We start from the raw sequence: 23,103 nt of genomic DNA on the forward strand, positions 1-23,103 counted from the left end.
AGTATCCACATAGTGGGTGATTAATCAAGAGGTGCTTGCAATGACAGGCAGGGACTGAGTCTGTGATTCTCTGTGCATAGTAAGGTAAGGTAAGGTGCTCCGTGTAACTGAGTGTCATGGTGATGGTGCAAATGAGTAAGTCCAACAGTGCAACAGTGCAAGAATAAAGTCTAGAGACCAGCATAAAATAAATATGGACATATCAGCGAGTAGGCAAAGTAATATAAGAAAAAACTATAGAAAAAACTATATCTATATCTATCGTAACACCCCCAATTATCACCAATCTAAAACAACAATGTTTTTTAACACTTCAAAATAACATTTGCTAAATTAACCTTACATTTTTCAGTAGCCATAGGTGTGTAGATTTGAACAAAATCTGGTTTGGTTCTTAACGAGAACATTTACTGCCTGAAATATCCGATTTTGTTTACCACGCTCGGAGTTATAGTGCTGGTCTGATGGGTCGCCTATTTACACCGTTTCAGTGGCACATGAACGGTTAGACCGAGAATTCTCGTTGTGAAATTAAAATTCTACTGGAGCTCCAAGCGGTTGTGTACACGCAGCCTTACAACACTGTTTACAGCTCTTTGAGTCACGGTAAAATGTCATTTTTGGTACATAGCTAATTTAGATACACCTATGGTGTGGGTGGTTGCGTTTCTTTAGGAGTCCGCTGTCTTGGTTTGTATAGAAATGGATATTAAGTGACATATACACGCAAGACGGTGGAAATACGGGACCGACGGTAATAGGGGGAGTTCCAAACATGGAGGGGGTGAAGAGGCAGACAGACTCTGCGGAGAAGTCTATTTCTCCTCTTCCCTTAAGTGAAGCATTGAACAGTTCAATGGCCCTGGGGACAAATGACTTCCTCAGTCTGTCTGTTGTGCAAGGCAGTGAGCGAAGTCTCCAGCTGATCAGGCTTTTCTGCTTTACAATAGTGCTGTGGAGTGGATGACACTCATTGTCCAAGATGTTGATCAGTTTGTTCAGGGTCCTTTTGTCAGATATTGAAGTGATGCACTCCAGTTCAGCTCCCACTACAGAGCCAGCTTTCCTTACCAGCCTGTCAAGTCGCCCCGCATCCTTCTTCTTTGTGCTTCCTCCCCATCATACCACTGCATAGAAGAGGACGCTGGCAACAACAGACTGGTAGAACATCCTGAGGAGCTTGCTGCACACATTGAAGGACCGCAGCCTCCTCAGGAAGTACAGCCTGCTCTGCCCTATCTTGTAGAGTGTGTCAGTGTTGGCTGACCAGTCCAGTTTATTGTCCAGGTGGAGACCCAGATACTTGTAGGTGCTTACCACCTCCACATTGACCCCATCAATGGAGACTGGTAGCCGAGTGGGCTTAGACCTGCTGAAATCCACCACCATCTCCTTGGTCTTTGAAGTGTTGAGTTGAAGGTGATTGAGTTTGCACCATTGCACAGTGTCCTCCACCAGGCTCTTGTACTCCTCCTCCTGCTCGTTCCTGATACACCCCACAATTGCAGTATCGTCAGAAAACTTCTGCATGTGGCATGACTCGGTGTTGTAGCAGAAGTCAGATGTGTACAGGGTGAACAGGACTGGTTAGAGCACAGTTCCCTGTGGAGCTCCGGTGCTGCTGATCACAGTGTCTAGAGGCTGAGACTCCTGAGTTTTAATACTTTGTTTATTGTGACTCAGACTGCTTGATCTTAATACTGCTAGATTACAACAGGTAAACTAAAAGGGATCTGAATCTGCTTTCCTACAAATGACAAATGAAACATCCACTTTGTGAGATAAAATCTGCTATACCAGAGTTTAAAATATGCTATTTCTACTTTGTGAAATAAATTGTACTATCCAACTCATTCCTGAGCCAAACATGGGGCGTCGCCATGACACTATATTTAGAAAAACGGTTTTCTATTTCCGGCTAAAGCTGCATTGTGCTGATTTAAATAGACATTGCCTGAAATATCCTAAGCCATGTACAAATAAACGTATATTTACACTTGTACAGTCATATATTATAGAACAGGGGTGGGCAAACTGCGGCCCAGGGGCCGAATCCGGCCCGCCAAGCACTTTCATCCGGCCGCCGAGCATTTCATTTGGTTATCAGGCTGTTGCTATTTTTTTCCTGCGATAGAGGCGACGTTGGTTAGCTTTACTGCAAACTGCTTTTCACCCCCCTTAGAGAACGTTTACAATGTCAATGTCAAAACATCATGTTAAATAGAGATATCATCATGTTAAACGAAGTTAACTCTTAGTTATCTCCTTTGCAGAAGATCTAACGTGAACATTATGCGATCCATTTAATTGGGAACGCGTCTGCACTCACGAGAGGGAGAGAGAGCCACAGGTTCCAGCTGGCTCGTCATTGTTGATAATTGATATCTCCTTTTTATAAGAAACTTTTAAAAGGAAATCATGAAGGCAACAGTAGTTCCCACTACTGACCATTTAAAAACTGTGAGAGGGCCCAGCCATAGATACAGCACTAGCCATAGCGGAGCAGGCAGAAGATCATTGAGAAATAAACGTGAATTAAAGCGACTGTCTTAAAGCGACAGTGCACAATTTATACATTTGTTAAACAACATAAAATTAGCAGTATTTTTAAGCAATTCATATTTTAAAAGAAGTACTTTTCATACTAAATTATAGGCTATTTTTTTATTTTATTTTTTTTGTGTGTAGTGCGGCCCGCCTGCCAATTTTCAAAACCCAATGTGGCCCTTGAGCCAAAAAGTTTGCCCACCCCTGTTATAGAATGTCCATACTGAGTGCAGAGTTGTCCACATTTGCAAAGAAATGAGTTGAAGAATATACTAGTAAGCCTGTTGAGACTCCCTGCACTAAGTTATTATGTAAACAGAATGAGTGGAAGATGAGAGCTGGATGGAAGTATGGGTTTCATGAATAGGGTGGAAACCAGAGCTTAGAAGTGCTCGGTTTCCGAATCAAATATCTGCTTTGTGAAATTAAGTCTGCTATTCACCTTATTCCGCGCGCAAACATGGGGGCGCTAGCTTTGCCCATATTGTCTCCGAACTTCCGATTGAGCAGTACATCCATTGCGATACATTGAGATAGCAGAGCTCTATCGAGATGACTGGCATCATATATTATGGGTCATCCTAAAGTTAGGAACGTTTATTTAGGATTTTGGTGACTTAAGACATTTCTGTTATACAGCTTTCCTATCTGAAGTTAGGAAAAAAATGACTTTGGAGCGGCTGTTCTGTAAGTTAGCCTCTCTATCCTCTTCTGCCGTGTTATCCCAATGAATCTAACTAGACGTAGCTAGCCGACCGGAAGTTTAAAGACAACATGGAATTTTAAAAAATGGGCGGGGCTGAATAAGGTGAATACCACAGCTATTTCAACCACCCTACTCCCTCGTCATTCCTCTCATGATTGTTTGTGGCATATATCTTTATCAGGGTGTCTGACTTTGATTGGTTTTCCCTGCAGAGAGGAGGCTCGTGTTAAATTAACTGCCATGATTGTGTCAATGTCTGATTGCTTTTGAAGACCTGCTGATGAAAAATCACAAATACTTCTCATTGAGAGCCATGTTGAGGCATTTTTTTTGTTTATCAAATAATTAAAACAATCATTACATCATGCTGATGAAATGTTGATAACATTTACGTTAATGAAATATGGTTTGAATTCAATATGGTTTGAATTCCAGGTAGAATGGAAGTAAAGATCTAATTTCCAACTGCAGGTACCCTGATGGATATAACATTTGATTGTATTTTCAGTTAAATTCGAATAAACTACAGAACTCTAACATAGACAGCGCACATTGTCTGGACTATCCACTCTGGGAAGCGGCTGCTTAAAGGCTGCCACTATAATCCTTGTTAGTTTAATTCATGACATTTCAATATACCCATAGACGAAAAAGAATATGACACACACACACACACACACACACACACACACACACAGACACACATACACACACACAGGGGCATGGATCTGTGCCAAATTAGTATCTCCTCAGTGACTGTCTTAGAGCATTGCCGTTTGATGTTCAGGAATTCCACTGTAATTATTGCGGTGAGGTGAGGTCCTGCCTGTTCCTGGTTTTCTCACTCTTGTTGTTGTAGTTGTTTTCTCTGTTTCTTTAGGGATCCTTTTTGCTGTCTGCTTTGTCTGGCTCTGTAGACACCTTGCCAGGGCTCAGATAAATGAGATCTCAACACCCCCCTGAATGAACAACATTTACACCAATCCTTGTAATGCCTTGTAATGACTGTAAACCAATACTTGCAAGAACATACCGGTAGTATGGAAGCACACAAAAGCCTGCATGTGAAAGACTGATTCAGTCCCAGACTGCATTTGGTTGCTTAAATCTAAAGTTGACTGATATTTAGCAGACGCTATGATCCAAAGCAACATGGACTCGCAATGGCAGGAATCCCACCCTCTTTGGCTACCATATCTACACTGTAACTGACAGCAGGTGTTGACGAGTGGGTAAAATAACAGATCAGTGTCCCTCTCCCCCTGGTTAACAGAAAAAGAAAAGCACATCGTCCACCCCACCCAGTCTGTCTATTCATCCATTACCCACAGTCTGCCATCTTTTTGCTACTTTAAGTGCTTGTCTACAGGATCCAACCTTTCATGTCCATTTGCATCCCACCCATTACTGCGCTATATAGCCTTACTGTCTCCTCCGAGTTTAATGGTTAATGGTTGTTATATGGAGATGTTGTCTGTGTATGTGTGCATGCGTGTATGTGTGTGTGCATGAGAGAGAGAGAGAGAGACAGAGACAGAGACAGAGGTTAATGGATAGTTACAGAGAATAGTGCGATCCAATATGAATTTAGTAGAGTCCAGAAAGAAAGATTTTTTTCTTACATATGGCAACATCTGGACATATGGCAAGGGGAGAATCAAAGTGGACTGGAAGCCAGTAGCCGCTTACAAAACAGCAGGCCCCAGCAGTGATAAACATGTTTGTTACGCCACAGAGATAGATGAAAGATGAAAGCACGTGTTTGATGTTTATGACTCAAACAGCACAACAAAACAACAAAAAGGCAGGAGTCTGTGACAATGGGATCACAAAAGCATGCAGCAAAGACACACGTGTGCACACACAAATACACACGTGTACCCACAGACAGACAGATGTTCACACACACACACACACACACACACACACACACACAAAACAGAGAAATATACACACACAGACACACACACACATATGAGCAGAAATATGAACACATTTATAAAATCATATATGAACAGCTTCTGTTCAGGGCAAGATTATTGCATATACAGTAAGTTTATGACTTTTATTGATGTGTTGTGGCTGAACTTCTCCAATAATCTGCATATTGTCAATGAGTAGTGTAATTTTAGGATTTGGATGTCCCAAGCGTGCTTTGTTTTTGGTGATGTAAGTACATGACAGTTTATTCTGACAGAGGGAAAGAGGAGAGGAGGAAAAGAAGAGAAAAGAAAAGGGCAGATAGGAGAAAAAGAAAGGAGAGGAGCGGAAATCATTTTAATGTTCGTCCTTTGGTACACACCCAAGGTGTGTGTGTGTGTGTGTGTGTGTGTGTGTGTGTGTGTGAGAGAGAGAGAGTTTGTGTTTTGATGTGTTTCCTGGAATGCATAATGTGCTTTTGAATATTTACTGGCATGAGACAGGAGCCTGCTTCAGTGCTGTCACCACCCCAGCTGTGTCTCATACCTGAGGTACGCTGTCCATCAGCTTTGCCTGCAGGGGGAAGTGTGTCACCCTCAGTCATATTCTCTCCCTTTCACAGGGTCACAGAGCATCATATGAGGGCAGGATGTCGCAATCACTGGTCACATCCTGCAACGAGCCTTTTTACATTGTAACTACTCCATGTCCTGGTATTTCTGTGTGATCTGTGATTGATTGAACTCTGTGTCTGTGGGTGAGTTGGGCTTCTGTTCATTTGTGTGTTAAGGGCTGTTCACCCCAAGAATGATGATTATAAAGACGCCGACAGGAAAGTATCTTCTCTTCTTCTGTTGGTTAATGTGATGTCTAAAATTCAATAGATTCTGATTAAATGTCAGCTTTTTGTTTGTTCGCTCAAACAATTGTCTCCAATGATATTGATCATGTTCCTGTATTTATGTTGTTTTTGCTATAGTATGCAATGTGTTATATTAACTAGAGCAATACTTAAGACTGTTGTTTTTGTTAAATTTATAGTTCCTGGTGTGAACGGTTCTTTAGTGTTTGTCTGTCTTCTGTCTAGTAATATCATCTCCAGTGTTCGACTGCTACTTGAATCACTATATTGACTGACAGCATTTGCTCCTCAGCCTGCAGATACCCTTCAATGAGACACAAATGCACACACACACACACACACACACACACACACACACACACGCACGCAGGTGTTTGGGAGCAGACCTGGGAATCTGCCTCAGACTGAAGGCTGGTTTATGGTTCTGCTTCCGATACGCATCGTGAACTTTTTCCAGTTGTATAGTATATATGCATACAGTATATATATATTCTTTCTACCCCTCCCTTGTTTCAATTTCACAATCCATCTCGCTCTATCATTTTGTCACTCTTTCTCTATTCTTTTTAGCTCTCCCCATCCCTCTCTCCCTGTCCCTTTCTCTCTCTATCCCAATCATCTCCTTCATTCGCTGCCTGTGGAGTAGGAAGATTAGCCAACCTACATTTCTCCAACAAGTTGTTTTGCCTCTGATTTCCTTATTTAGATTCACACTCACACACACACACACACACACACACACACACGCACGCATGCACGCACACCCAGACACACACATACATCCACATCTAATCACACTGATATATACTGAAACATACAGTAGAGACAAAACGCACTCTAAACATATTCACTTTGACAAAAGTGTGCTGATGCTGTTTGGCAAAAGATGGAGGAAACGCAGCAGTGTTGTCAGACAGTAGAGCTGACGTACATTCAAATTTGCAAAAGCAGTGTTCAAATTCAAACGATCAAATACAAACGTTCAATTTTAACTGTTCAGAGAAAACAAGCCACAAATGTTGGGCTGAAGGGTTTCTTTCTGCACAGAAATTGTGAGTGTGAGAGAGAGTGTGTGTGTGTGTATGTGTCTGATATGACTGTGAGAGAGAGTGTGTGTGTGTGTATGTGTGTGATATGTTTCTGTATAAAGAAAGTTTTGTATACTGATGGGGGACAGAGACCCCATCTACCCTTGCAAATACTCTAAGCTTTCATCTCCACACAAATGAGCATTTAGGCTGTGAAATGTAATGCATACTGAATGTCAGCTTCCCTGCCGTGATACGCACACACACACACACACACACACACAAAAAGAGACAGACAAACACATACACATCGGGAGGCAGAAGCACAAACACAGTGCGCCACCTCCACTTTTCTGATTTCCATAATTTATCTGCACATTAGCGGACATGTGCAGTTTGTTTTGGACTCATCTGCATTTATACAGAAAAGCGGCACACTCGGTTTGGTTGCTGCTCCATAGGTTTGGAGAGAGAGAGGGAGGTGCAGAGAGAGAGAGAAAGAAGGAGGGATTATGAGAGGGGAGAGACAGATAAGGGAGAGAATGAGAGATGGAGAGAGAGTGAGAGAATGAGAAAGATGAGGGAGAGAGAAAGTGAGAAATGGAGAGAGAGAGAGAGAGAGAGCGAGAGAAGGGGAGAACGAGGACTAGTCTGGTAATGAGTTATCTAAATTCAGACTTCCTGCTCGCTGCTGGAATTACTCCCAAGCCCAGGGCTGGCATGCAGCGACTGGTGCGGGGAATGCAGGCAGCACAGCACGGACTGAGAGAGAAGAGAGAGAGAGAGAGAGAGAGAGAGAGAGAGAGAATGCAGGGAGCACAGCACGGACTGAGAGAGAGAGAGAGAGAGAGAGAGAGAGAGAGAGAGAATGCAGGGAGCACAGCATAGACCAGGGCTTAAATTTCACTGCGGGATTGCGGGTATTGCGCATAATTTGTTCAAGTCCCGCAACTCTAGCCATCATAATGCGAGAAATTCCCGCATACACTTTTACAGCCTGTCTGATGACGTTAATATAGCTTAATCATTAAGTGGCGTGAATGCGGTGCTATTGACCGGACTGATCAACTACCGAGTTGAATTGAACATAGCCTCATGCAGACACACACACACAGAGAGAGAGAGAGAGAGAGAGAGAGAGAGAGAGAGAGAGAGAGAGAGAGAACCACTTTGCGCCATTTAAATAGGGCTACGCTACCATGGCAAACTTTTACATCTGGAAAGAGCTCCTTGGTAACTATCCTGCTAGCTCAGGTCACGTCAACACTTGATCCCAGAAAGATTGTCTTCGACATGTTAGTTTTTGAACATTTATTGTATCTAATGACATAGAAAACATAATGATTTGCATACACATACCGCACTATGCACAACTTTTATTCACTAGCTTACTACAGCCTAAAACCGTCAGGTTGAAGGGGGCTAATTACTCCATAGAATTACTCTCAGGTATTTTCTTAAAGTGACAGGCACTGAATTACACCTACTCATCACCAATGTGCACTCAATTGGACCTACACACCACATTAAAGATATGCCATAAGTGTTATAGGTTAAACGTCAATATGAGGCATTCAAATTACTAAATATGTTTAGCTACTATAGTAATTACTAGTAAAATGCTATACTTTAAAAAATGCATTATTAAATAAATACACTCTATATGAATTCAAAAATATATGATAGAAACATATCACATAAGCTATCATTTTCAGTGTGTGTTTGTGTGTGTGGAGAGAGTCAAGCAGAATCTAGGATGTCCACTGTTGTGAATGATCCCACTACAGTATATATTACTGATGACGTCAGGGTGGTGGGGGCCCCAAAATCAAACACTTTTTTTTTTTAAAGTATCGAAGTATTGAAATCGCAATTCTTGACTTGGTATCAGAATCGACCCCCCCTCCCCCCCAAATTGTGTACATCCCCCCTACATGAATAACCTAAGGGGGGAATTCCCCCCCATTTTGAAACATGAATTTTAAGCCCTGTAGACTGAGAAAAGAGAAAGAGAGATGAAGACAGGGGGGGTTGCACAGGCAGCACAGACACAGTTGACTTTTAAAACTGGGGGGCCATGTGACCAGTTGAAGACTAACCTCCACGATCACATATTTATGGAACAAAACCCCCTTCTTTCCAGTTTACACATTTTCAGTTTGCTTTGAGAGTATACAGTACTCTCCCACTATTCTTGTCTCCACCAAGGATTTAAACATAGATATCGTGGTGGTAGTGGGCGGTGGTAGTGTAGTGGTTAAGGAGCTGGGCTAGCGTGCAGTAGCCTGAAAGTTGTCGGTTCAATTCCCGGCTTCCACCGTTGTGCCCTTGAGCAAGGCACTTAACCCCAAGTTGCTCTGGGGACAATGTGATCCCTTGTAATATAGCATATGTAAGTCACTTTGGTCAAAAAGTGTCTGCTAAATGTAATGTAATGTAATGTAATATCATCTTTTTAGGTGTGTGTGATTTAGGAAACACCAGCTTTGTTACCCCAATAAGAAATTGCCCATCATATATCGCTAATGGCCCCCAAGAGAATAGAGACAGAGTGAGAGGGAGGAGGGGAATGCAGGCAGCACAGACACACACAGAGAGAAGAGAAGAGAAGAGAAGAAAAGGAGAGAGTGGAAGAAAGTGTAGAGTCGGAGAAAAGAGTTTTGTCAAACAATGACTTGATCTGTCCTGGGCATCAACGAGTTGAATAGGTCTTTCGTATGTGCACACACAATCACACACACGCACACAGAGAAGCAAAACCTTTGTTTAGTCATGATGAAACTCTCATGTCTTGAGGGGAACACGCTTGATCTCAGTTATAGTGGCAAAGGTTCTACTTAAATTAAGCGGACATGTGTGTGTGTGTGTGTGTGCGTGTGTGTATGTGTGTGCGTGTGTGTTGCACATACTGTACATATAGACTAGGGGTGGGACAAAATTAAGATATGCCAATATATCTTATGACTTCTTTTTGCCATACATTATCTTACAGCAAGCATTGAATTAATGCATAAACTTAAAGGGGAAATCCGGTGTAGTTTGAACATGAGTTTGAACGTTAGTTGGGGAGCAAAAAAACGCTAATCCAGATTCTAAACGAGCCTGTTTTTAGTCGACACTTCCAAAATGCTAACGCTGGTAGCGATTGGGCATCTCTCATGGTAAAAAGATTGCTGATTTTAAATCACTTTCGAGGCTCAAAGTAGCTCAACACTTCTTTGGTAGTATAATGAGTATGATGGTTTTAGCGGTATATACCGCACTACCGCAGTAATTTCTTGCCTTTTAACCATGGTAAGAAAAAATCCATATCGTTCAGGACCACCAGGATTGGCCACCACAGAGTCCAGACCTTCAGCCCATTGAGAATCTTTGGGATGTGCTGGAGAAGACTTGGCGAACAATTAATGCAACGCTGGACGGAAATAAATGTTGAGACATTATAGAAGCTTCTGGAAATGATGCCGCAGTGAATGCGTGCCATAATCAAAGCTAAAGGCAGCCCAACAAAATATTAGAGTATAAGTAAGTAAGTATTTAATTGTCAATCTCGCAAGAAAAATTGGTCTTGGGCACACAAGGAGCATACACAATACATACACAAAGATTTTTACATAGACATATATAAAGCACGAAACACATGGTACCCCTCCCCCCATCCCCACCCCACAAAAAAAAAACATTATAAGGTGTATGACCTTATCCTGTGGCAATATCTCTGAAACAAAATGAAACCTACACTATATCCTAAGAGCACAGTAGTGTGTAACTGACTCAAACAGAATCAGTGTAATGACTACAGACTACAGGGACCCAGGTGCGAGGAGCAAGGAGTTTTAATTAGCGACAGTACAAAGGGAAGATCCACAGATGTAATTCAATACAGTCCAAGTTCGGTACACAGGCAGGCAAATGTGTCCAAAACACAATCCAAAAGGGCAGGTCAGATAACACGGTCCAAGTCGATGCACAGGTCGTTCAGAAAATCGAAAGCATCAGTCCACATACAGAATCCAAAAATCACAGTCGGGAAGACAATCTAGGTCATACACGAATTATCCAAATACATAGAATCACGGCTTAGTAAGTTTCACAAGTTGCAAACAATACCTCACACTGAGGCCAACCAGGAGAGTCTCTAAAATAGTATACGGCTCATTAGTGCATTACTTTCAGGTGTTTAAAACTCCGGTGAGCCCGGTCGGCTCTGGAGGGGGCGTGGTCGCTGTGACTGCTCTCCCCGTGACAGCAGCGGCAGAGGGCGCAGCTCCGATGTTACAATCAGATCATATGACTCATCTGTGTGACGATAAAATGTGTTGCTCATGCATAATTGAATAGTTTTGACTGAAGTGTTTCATTTTGTAAAATGACTGAGGTGTTATCTGAAATATCTAAAGTGTTACTTGGTGTGGTATTTTGAAAAAGAAGCCTGGTTTTCAAAATTGTGCTTAAGCAATCATAAAATATCTGTAATCTCAGTGATTTTTTTTACTCATTCCCTCACACACATAACCACAAAACATGCACACACACACACACATACACACACACACGCACACGCACACACGCACACACACGCACACACACACTAACACAGACATCCCCACTCACCATACACAAAAACACACCATTCTCAAGGTTACCCCGATCTGTCTCATTCTAGGTCACCTCCATTAGATTACCATGCTGGGGACACTGGTGAGCGGAGAGCGATACTTTGTGCGAGTGTGTATGTGTGTGTTCACGTGTGCACATGTGTGTGTATGTGTGTGTTCACGTGTGCACATGTGTGTGTGTTTCTCTGCTTGTGTGGATAGCTAAGGGTATTAGTGTCTGTCAATTTGTAATTGTGTGTGTGGGGGGGGTGTTTCTGTGTGTGTTCGGTGTGTGTGTGTAGGTATCTAAGGGTTATTAGTGTCTGTGTCTGTGTGTGTGGGAATGTGTCTTTCTGTGTGTGTTTGTGTGTGTGTGTGCAAGTACATGTGTGTATGCCTGCGTGTGTACTGTATGTGTGTGGGTATGTGAGTTTCTGTCTGTGTGCATGCACATGTCTGTGTGGGTACTGTATGTGTGTGTGTGTGTGTGTGTGTGTGTGTTTGTGGCCAGAGAGAGGAGACTAACATTACAGGGAGCTTGGGGAGTTTAACTCATTTAAATCAGACTCCCCAGAGAACAGAGCCAAACAAACCAAACAAAACCAAATCAATGATCTGAGCCTCAGTGGGCTATACTACGAAACTCGATTAGTGGGTTAGCGAGGTATGTTGAGCTCAAGGCCAGGGTATGCTGTGACACGAAAGTGGCTCTGGTTAAGCGTTGCTGTATCACCATGGTGTCTTATGCTGCCAACCAAACCTGGTCGGGAGGAGGTTATCAGCTAAGACTTTGGGGTTAGATCAGCACAACAAAACGTGATTGGTGGACACAGGCCCTTAAAGCACTAAACGTAGCTTCTTAGCCCCTCCTTTGACAATGGTGTCACCTTTTGTGGGTATTCCCTGGACCTCGGAGCCCGCATTGTACAGGGGGTCTCTCCGGAGACAGAGGGTCTTTCGGGACAGATCCGATTCCTTGGCATGCTTGAGAATATTCTTTATTCTTTTTGTTTCATTTGCAGGTGGGTTTTGAATATAATTGTTAAGGGTCCTCTCTGAAGGAAGTGTTTTATGTTGCTTTTTGTGGAAGTTCTTTGTCCAATAAATCTTTTGGGTTTGTTTAGAAGAAATACAATATAGACGGAAATAGCCTACATTAGGGCTGTAACGATATACGATTCGAAACCGAAATCGCGACATTCATATCAACGATACTGTGTAGTGGTGTGAAAAGGCAGAATCGCGACACACCTTTAGTGTTTCACGCAGTGCTTTGCATCTTACGCGGCCGCAAAAGCAACCCACATCTCCCGCTTTACTTATCGGTAGCCTACGTTTAGGGGTGGGCGATATATATCGTCTGCGATAATATCGTGATTGTTGTTTTAACGATGTGCAAATTTACATTATCGAGTATTTAAATTACTTATGGGGAAAAAACACTCGAAATCATGCACTGAAGACTCATACATTCCCAGGAGGTAGGCTATGCGGGAGAAGTGCAGCAGAACAAGTGTCATGATCACTAGTGGGTCCAGCGTTGTCCCCGAAGCCTAATGTTTATTTTGTGTAGCTAGAGTAGCCTACTTGGGATTTTATGCGGCTACTTCTGTTCAAGTAGCATTGATGAGACAGTCACGTTTTTTTCCTACACGGTATTATATGGAGAGAAAACATTAGCCTTTGATTATTTTAATAGTCAGTTGTAAACAAATAACTATTCTCATGTAACTCTTTTGTAAATGGATTGAAGTTCGCTCTAAATATCTACGTTTACCGATTATGCTAACCGTTAGCATCTCTATGGGATTTCTCATATACATTAGCCATAAGCTAACGCATTAGTTTCTATTCTGTAACTTGGAATGCTAGCCTACGTGATTGCTCTAAAACAAAACATAGAAGGAAATAACTGAGATGTAGGCTACTCTGTTGGTCTGCTCTTAGTTTTACAGTGAATCCTATGTAAAGGTTTGAAAGGAACTTCAGCTTCAAACTTTCTCTTGGGAAACTGTTAGGCCTATTCATCTTCTCTAATGTAGCTGGCTAGACCATGTCATTGCCACACACACAAGTGGGGGCCGAATTGGAAATGTGTCAGAGTGACAATGCATTGGTTGATTTGGTTAAAAAGTCACAGGTTAGGTTATTGGTTATTATTGTAATGATGCTATTCATAAATAATGAGCTGTAAAGTCACTCAGACTTGAACAAAAACATTTCTTTAAAGGATATCGACTAATTATCGTTATCGTCAAAATCACAAAAAATATTGAGATATTTTTTTTGTCCATATCGCCCACCCCTACCTACGTTGTCCAAAAACAAACAAATAAATAAATAATAATTTCATACCTCTCCTTGCTTTCATTGTAGACTCTGTGTGAAGACGACTAGCTAAATTACTATTTAATCCACTTAGCATCATTAGCATGCTGCACATATTTGTTTAAAACTCTTGCATTGAACTTGACTGATCATCTCAATACCAACGTTTCCCAAAAGGGCCTGTCCCAAGGAGAACAAGTATTACCTTGAAACTTAAACACACATGGGAAAACTGAACAGTCCAATCAGTAGACTACGATAGGCTAAGCTAGCCAACTATGCTACTTTGTTTACAATATTTCCAGGCTTCAACCAGACAGCTGAATTAAAGAGGTAGAGTTGTAATAAAAAATAGCAGGCCTAGGCTATAGGCTAATCTGCATAAAGTGTCAGGATATAAAATAATAGATATATTATATTGTAATCCTCTGGTGTTCCAAGGGAGGCTAGTAAAATGTTATTTAATAAAATGTCTAGAGCCCCCCAAAAAAGAAAAATCGAGATTTGTATCGAACCGTGGGTCAAAAATCGTGATACAAACCGAATCGTGAGGTTGGTGTATCGTTACAGCCCTAGCCTACATTTGTTCATCTTTCACTACGCCGCCGCCTCTCCCTCACAGCTGTTGAAAACATATGCTGTACAGTTATTGCATAGGGTGAAGTTAAAGTGAATTCTCTAAATTATAGAATAAAATACATTTCCACAAAGCAGGTTGGACATTGCTTTTGCATTTTGAAATCATCATCACTCTGTTGGGATTAATGGCGAACAATTCAGCCTGTGGCATATGTATTTTTCAGAAAATATGCAGAATCTTTTCACTTACGAATTTACACAATCAGCTTTTTTTATGCCAGCATGCCTCCCTAGCTTATCATGTGCAACTGTGCACCTAGCAGTGATCTCTGCATGCTATTCTTCTAAATAGTATAACTTGTTCCTCTTGTGTGAAATAAATCGCTATAGATTGATCCATTTTTGTAAAGGTGAGTAAAATGATGCACCCTCTTTATGGGAACACGCATTGAAACTAAAGAGAAAAACCTGGCTTGACGAATTTACTCGTAAGTGAGCTTCAAGACACCATTTAACTCTGATGGTCGAGTTTTGTTTTTGTCGATCCAGGTTATCCAAAGAAAGCCTGGGTATGTTCAGAGTGCTTTGTAGTATACCCCACAGGTGTTGCTCTATGTAACACTTGCCATGATATATATACACACACACACACACACACACACACACGCACACTTTCTCAGCACTGCATGAGTATTTATGTAATGAATGTGATGCTGTAAACAAACAATTTCAGCTGGACAGTCACTGGACTACAGATAATGACTAATATTAAAGGTGTAATGATCATTCAATGCTCAATTAAAGGTGTAATGATCATTCAATGCTCAATGACACTGATTCGGAAGATGTACTGGCATCAAATCATTTGTCTCTAATAGGCCTATAGCTTCTTCTGCACCTGTAGGCTATTAAAACCATTCTCCACCCATGTGCTCTAGTGACTTTTTCCTGTCCTACTCATAAACTCACACACTGGACCGCAGGAACAAGAATCTCACACAGGAATTCACTTGCTGTGACACAGAGGAGAATAGAAGCTTTCATTATTTGGATTTCTATTGTTATCTCTCCATGCTATGTCAGTGGTGGCTGATCAAACCAACGTTGTCAACTTCTGCAATAACAGTCATTGCAATAGGAAGAGAGGATCGTTCTGCTGGTTGTATGAATTAAAAGACATGCCTCGCCTAAACTCCAATTACCTGTTTTCAAACTTCAGGCGGTAACCTTCAACGCATGCACACACACGCGCTTGGTTGTCGCCAACTCCCATTCGCTCTATTTCCGAAATATGTTTGTTCTCACATTTGGCTTCTCTTCCCCTCTTTCGCACACACTCCCTCTGTCAGCCACGTTTTACGAACAAGAATATCTTCTCGCAAACTGTTATTCCCTTACCTTTCTCCGCGACCATGACGTGTAGTCCGAGCGCAAGGAAAAGTAAAAGAGGCGCGATTCTCCCCATCCTCGTGTTGTTTATCAGCGCCGACAGTTATGACCTCGATCCAGTCCGTCGTCTCGTGCTGTTTAAATATATCTTTCTCTCTTTAGTGTTGTGGTGTTCTGGTGAGCACGTCCCGCGTGTGCAATCACGAGCGTTGATCGCAGATCAGTGACAGGCAACGGCAGCCCATCCGCAGCGCGAGAGCAGCCCGATGGAAGCAGCACGAGCTGACTGCTATTTGAGAGGCTGGACCTCAAGGAGCGGATGCAAGTCCAGTTGTTGACGTCAAAAGATAGAAAGACATGGCGAGAGATCTGCTCCGTTTACGCTCTCATTCACGCGCTCTCAACACCCAGTCCCCAAAGAGCAGAGGTTCCCAACCTTTTTGGGAAGGTGACCCTATTTTGATGTCAAAACGTTGGCGACCCCAATCATTCACAACATGTTGTGAGAGAGAGCGCATCTCATCTCTGCTGTAACATCCAGTTGAGAGGTATTAGGTATTTCCCCCAAATGTCCTAGCAAGCTAATTTGTTTGTTTAACTTCCTCGCCTGGTTGTTTTGCTACTTTTTTTGGAATGTTGATCAAACATTATTACCCATGATGATCTCATGGATGTCTAAGTTCATTTTTATATAGATTGCAATGAAGGATCCGATTAGTTACTTGAATATAATGGGGTTTTTCATATATTGTTATATAATGTACATATATTTTTATGTAATGTACAAGTCAATTGTAATTTACCCCACATGGGGTTCCTTCCTACCCCACGGTTGGGAAAGAGAGAAAGAGAGAGATATCACATTTTGTTTGTTTGCTGACTACTGGAACTGAACAAAATAAAGCAGTCATATTCAGTCCTAAAACTAGCCTTATATTTTGATTGAGGCTCACATTTCAAACTTATGTAACACATTTTAGAGTGTCAAATGACTCACATCATATTGATTTACACCTCAGTCTGTGTGTAGGTCTATTGATTTCAATAGGCTTATGTCATATTATCCTATTTGTGAGGGATTATGTTAAAATAAAAATAATAATGTTTCCATTTGATGAGTGTCAGAGTTAAATAATTTCCATCTGCTGTCCCCAGCAAGCAACAGTTAGAAAAAGTGTCACAACAATAAGTTAATAAAGCACACACACACACACACACACACAAACACACATTTACACTTACAGAGTATTTCATAAAAAAACAAGATTATCTAAGTAGGCTATCACATTAAACAACAATACAGACACAAGCGAGATTAATCAAATAGAGTCAGTAATGTCCTGTTTGAATATCTTTTAGTAGATTTTGAAAGCTTCTCATGGAACTAAAATTCTTTATGTGGTCTGGTAGACTGCTCCACTGAGCATGGGATTTCACCTTATAAGCTGTCTGCCCAAGGCAGTGTCGTGAAAGGGTACAATGTGATCTTTTGAGGATGCTATTCTAGTGCAGTTCATTGAGGGAACTGAACAAAGTTGAATAAACTCAGAGATATTGAGGGGCTGAGCCATTTAAGTAAAAAAAAAAGAGAAATATCTAAAATTCTTGAAGCACATGAAGATGTGAATATGATGTCTGCAATATTCAGCAGTGATAATACTGAAATGGCTTTAAGGTCAGTTTATAGAAATATTCCTCTGGTCAAATAACTGTTCCTTCAGTCTGCCCACAATATGTCATAGTATTTACCATAGGTTAATGATGCTAGGCAACTTTTGTATGGCACATTTACAATGTTTACCTGGGATTGTTAATGAACAATTTCACTATATTTAAGCTTATATTTCAATATCAGATCATTGTTGTTTCCAACTCCAGTATTTACAGAAAACAAAAACAAACATGCTAAAAAAAAAAAAAAAAAAATGAATGGCTGTCTAATTGTCATTCTGTAGGACACCCAGTCAAGCATTTGTACTACATGGATGGTGTAACCAGCAGGCAAAAGTTGCTTCATGGTCTTTTGGGCCCGCACTGTCGAATTCAAGGCAGCGCTGCCGCCATCAACCTATAGGCACCTAACTTTGACCCATAACCTGCCTTAAACTTCCAGGCTTTGAAGTCAACAGTCAACCCAAAAGACCATAACCAAAAGCCGGTGGCTTCTTTTATTGCTCTTCTGCCCTCTGGTGGTGGAAAATGTATTCATTTTTTTTAAAATATTTCTTTGGGGGCTTTTATGCCTTTTTACTGTGATAAGACAGTGAAGAGAGTAACAGGAAGACAGAGAGTGAGAGAGAGAGAGAGAAATGGGGTAGGATCGGGAAATGACATAAAACTGTCGAAAAAAGTCCATGAAATTGAAAAAAAAAACATTATGGACTGAAGTTTCTGGGATTTTCTTAAACAAAGATAAATGGAATCCTCTTAAATTCACATTTCACAATTACATTCTCATATGCAGATTAGTTCATGAAATTGCATGCATATGCAATGCATATTAACTTAAGTAACATAATGAACCAAATACATATCTAGACTAATCTTGTTAAAGAATATCAATAATCTCCTTGATATTATGTTCTTATAAAGAGGAACTCATTCATTCACAACAAACATTAAGATTAGTCTAATTTGCATACTGTATTTGCAATATTACATGAAAAAAACCCCATAGTTTTGTATGATTATTTGATCAAATTTGAATATGTTGAATATGCCAGAAGACATAGCTCTGTCTACCTACAGCCAAATTATCAACATATTTCTTTCAGATATATTTCTGTCAATGTATTGCATATTATGCAAACTATCTCAGTGACTATGCTTGATACGAAAATGTCCCAAGAAGAAATGGATTGTACGCGAAACAGGATCAACTGAGAAAAAAATTGGTAGTGACCTTCATCGGATTGATGTAGGTTTTGCCCTGCACATTATGTTGATCTTATATGAGTGTGCAGTATAACCACAAAAAACTGTGTCGGCATGACAGACTTCCTGTTTAAGACCTTTTGACTTCCTCACTGGAACGGCTGGTTCTCTTCTGGCCATGAGTAAAATCAACACTCCAGTGACAGGCGGCTGTTAAACAGGTATGTATCTACTTGCTTTCAGGCAATTTCACACAATTTACACATAGCAACAAAACTGCTTTTGAACCAAGTAACAAAAAAAGCACTCAAAGTTTGTTGTGTATTATAGTTTGGTAAGTCTTTCTGCTATTACTGCTATTAAGATAAGATCAAGTAAAGCAATATTAGGAAATGAGTAGGATAGAGGTGGGGCCATAATTTACAGTAAATGGCGGGCAAATTGCGCAATCTATCAACAAACAGTTCTTGTGAATGAGATATGGCTATTATGAGGCGTGGGCTACAGCATCTATCAACAAACAGTTCTTGTGAATGAGATATGGCTATTATGAGGCGTGGGCTACAGCATCTATCAACAAACAGTTCTTGTGAATGAGATATGGCTATTATGAGGCGTGGGCTACAGCATCTATCAACAAACAGTTCTTGTGAATAGTGAGATATGGCTATTATGAGGCGTGGGCTACAGCATCTATCAACAAACAGTTCTTGTGAATAGTGAGATATGGCTATTATGAGGCGTGGGCTACAGCATCTATCAACAAACAGTTCTTGTGAATAGTGAGATATGGCTATTATGAGGCGTGGGCTACAGCATCTATCAACAAACAGTTCTTGTGAATAGTGAGATATGGCTATTATGAGGCGTGGGCTACAGCATCTATCAACAAACAGTTCTTGTGAATAGTGAGATATGGCTATTATGAGGCGTGGGCTACAGCATCTATCAACAAACAGTTCTTGTGAATAGTGAGATATGGCTATTATGAGGCGTGGGCGTAATACAGTCAGCTGACTCATCAATGTTTTTGCCCATTGTGTGAAACACACACACACACACACACACACACACACACACACACACACACACACACACACACACACACACACACACACACACACACACACACACACACACACACACACACACACACACACACACACACACACACACACACACACACACACACACACACACACACACACACACACACACACACACACACACACACACACACACACACACACACACACACACACACACACACACACACATTTGTCTATGCTTTGACACCTGTTAAAGTAAATGCTCTGTATACTGTTTACAACAGAAAGTGTGCAAAACACTTTATTCCCAGTAAAGTGAACAACACGTTCCCTAGGCATGTACTATAGCCGTAATGCTGATCATTATGGTGTCCTGTGAATTTGCAAAGTTTATTAAGTTTATTAAGAATTTATGAAGTTCACATTTACAGTAGCAAAACTCTCACTTGCCTTGAATTTTTAGAGAGAAAATTCTAAATTATTAACTTGCAGTATTCACCCGTATACAATACCCAACATCCCACAAATATGACATGGGACATGCAGCCCAATATGACACCTTTGCAGAGGTTGTTTTTTGCAGATGGCATATCATTGACCCAATGCATTGACTAGTGGTAACACTGTATTGAGAAACTCCAGAAAGTGATACGAGTCCACCCATTACAGAGGCTACACCATTCAAAAAATAATCTCAAACCTTCCATCATCAACTACAGAAATTTGGTTGAAAATGTTTTAAAGATTTGTAATAAAGCAAACATAAAAGAATGAATTTGTCGAATTCACATCATTCTGTATAATAATGATGATCACACATCAACAAACATCAAAAAGGGTCAAACACAGAGTCTAGAGAAAAAAAATCTGAATAAAAAAAGATAAAACATTACTCATACAAACTATTACCGGTAATGTGTGTGCACATTAAATCCAAGTCAAGCAAAGGTACTGTAATAGTAAATTTAACAAATTAAGAATTTATATTTTGACCCATAAGCCTTCTAAAGCCAAATGCACACTATAAAACATCAATATCAAAGTACAGCATAGGGGCATTCTTCAGTTTTTCTTATAAATAACTCATAAATTACTCATGATGGAGGCCGGTGACCTTAGCCAATGTCAGGTCTGACAAGCTGTGCTTGTGGCTCTTCTGTTGTACTGAGCCGGGTAGGCTGGTGCCGTGGTGGAGTGGGATGGTGTAGGGGTAGACTGAGTACAGTTGAGACATGTGTACAGTTGAGACACCTTAAATATCTTGCTTGCGCAGCCTAAGTTGTGATTTTTGCTATGCACATGCGTATTGGTGCCCTCTTTGATCATGGGAAATTTTAACTACACAAGTATCTCCCATCCAAGGATATCGGCAAATGTTTGTTTTCCAAATATAAGAATTTCACTTCACCATGCACCTTCGACAATGAATAGCTCATTATACTTATGTTACTGTTAAACGTAACTGGTATCATTATTCTGTATCCTAAAAACTGGCATATTTTATGGCATTGTGTCATGTAAGGTCATTGCAAAATCTTGAGAAATGTGTGAGGTGGTCAGCGGGGGACAGTTGAGACACACATTGGATTGTGTTATTACTTGAACATTCCATTGGTAGGCCACTGTTCGCCATATCTGTTCCTGCGTCACATTTTGTTCATGATGTATTCCTTTTAACCAACGCTAATTTAAATTAAATGAATGAATTTGAACTACACTTTGCAATTGCTATGTTTTTATTTATTCAACTTTCCAACAAACGGTTAGTTAACTATACATCATTAAAAATGGGTGTCTCAACTGTACCAGGTAGGTGTCTCAACTGTACTCTATAGGGTACAGTTGAGACACAGTGAAGACAAAAATGCACCTTATGTTTATGAGCTAATTGTGGAAAATATAAACTACTTATGGGTATTATTGGTTGATAATATTTTAGTTTACAAGCTAAGGAAATGGCATGTGGAATGTCATGTGGAAAATCACTTTTTTCAGTATCTATATGGTGAGATGGACAGTGGTAACGTTAGGCGCGGGATATGTAAACTCCGACAAACGCTTAAAATCAGTTGAAAAAGTGTTCTTGCGAAGTGTCTTATTAGGCTTGGGTAAATTCAAACCAAGTACTGATAACTTCTGTTCATATCTAACCTGTTGAAAATACGAGCTAGACATTTTATTCACCACCAGGTTACCATTAACGTCCTGTACCACCGGAAGTGCTGGAACCAAACATACAGTAGAAGCTTTGTTATTGTTTATGTAATTGAAACGTTCTTCTGTACTGTATACTGTATCTAGTAAATAGGTCCAGCCGTTAGGGCTGTGTCGCTTCTGATTCAGCCTCGCCCATCTCAGAGAGGATATGCTGAGGTATCAAAACTGCAAAACTTTCACAATATTTCTCAGTGGTCAAAACAAAGTGTTCCAGGAACTTCAGTAACTGATAAAGTGCATACTTGCCTTCTGAATAAATAAAATAATATCATAGACTTGTATTAGGGTCAATGACGTGACGCTCATTTTTTTGTGTACATATGGGTTAGATACATTTAAAATTGTGTTACGTCCCTGTATGTTTTATCAGTGTTTGTTTGCTTTGGTCTGTCCTGTGTATGTTTTGTTGTGTTTCAGACAGTCCAGCAGGGGGCTTAATTGCTGGGCCGGCCTATAAAAGGTGCCGGCTGACGTCATCCGGGAGCTGGCTCGCTCGTTCGCTCGCTCACTCGCTCACTCGATCTTGGTTGGGTTTGCCGCTGCCATGCCACGCCTACGCCGCTACGCCGCTACGCCGCTCCGCTCAAGCCACGCGCTCCAGCAGTTTTGTCTCCGTCGCTCCTGCCTGCTCTCGGAGTGAGAGTCGGGAATAGGCTGGGGATTGCCTGGGCCTGTGCTCTCGGAGTGAGAGTCGGGAATAGGCTGGGGATTGCCTGGGCCTGTGCTCTCGGAGTGAGAGTCGGGAATAGGCTGGGGATTGCCTGGGCCTGTGCTCGAGGCCTTTCGTTTTGGACTTTTGTTGCAGCCTTAGTTTTGGTTCTATAATACTTTTTCTTATATTTTTGTAAATAAATATTTTTGCATTGATCCTCCGCAGTAGTTTTTTGGCCATCTCCTATCTTTTGTTCATGTCCCACAAAACCCCTAGACAGTGGGACGTGACAATTGTTAAAATTTGAAAATACTTTGTCAAATTATTTTCAAATATCATTTTCATCCAACCCTA

At 41.0% G+C, this 23,103-nt stretch overlaps 1 protein-coding gene across 1 annotated transcript in view; it reads right to left on the reverse strand.

Moving 5' to 3' along the window:
* LOC125307896 (calsyntenin-2-like) overlaps window positions 1–16,445 on the reverse strand; it is a 70,680-nt gene extending 54,235 nt beyond the window's left edge. The window contains exon 1 of the mRNA XM_048264026.1: window positions 15,967–16,445. Within this exon, the coding sequence (XP_048119983.1) occupies window positions 15,967–16,033 (67 nt within the window). The 5' untranslated portion in view covers window positions 16,034–16,445. The remainder of the gene's footprint in view (window positions 1–15,966) is intronic.
* Window positions 16,446–23,103: the final 6,658 nt, after the last annotated feature.

This window comes from Alosa alosa, chromosome 15 (genome assembly GCF_017589495.1).
Source record: "Alosa alosa isolate M-15738 ecotype Scorff River chromosome 15, AALO_Geno_1.1, whole genome shotgun sequence".
In the NCBI taxonomy this organism is placed as follows: Eukaryota; Metazoa; Chordata; class Actinopteri; order Clupeiformes; family Clupeidae; genus Alosa; species Alosa alosa.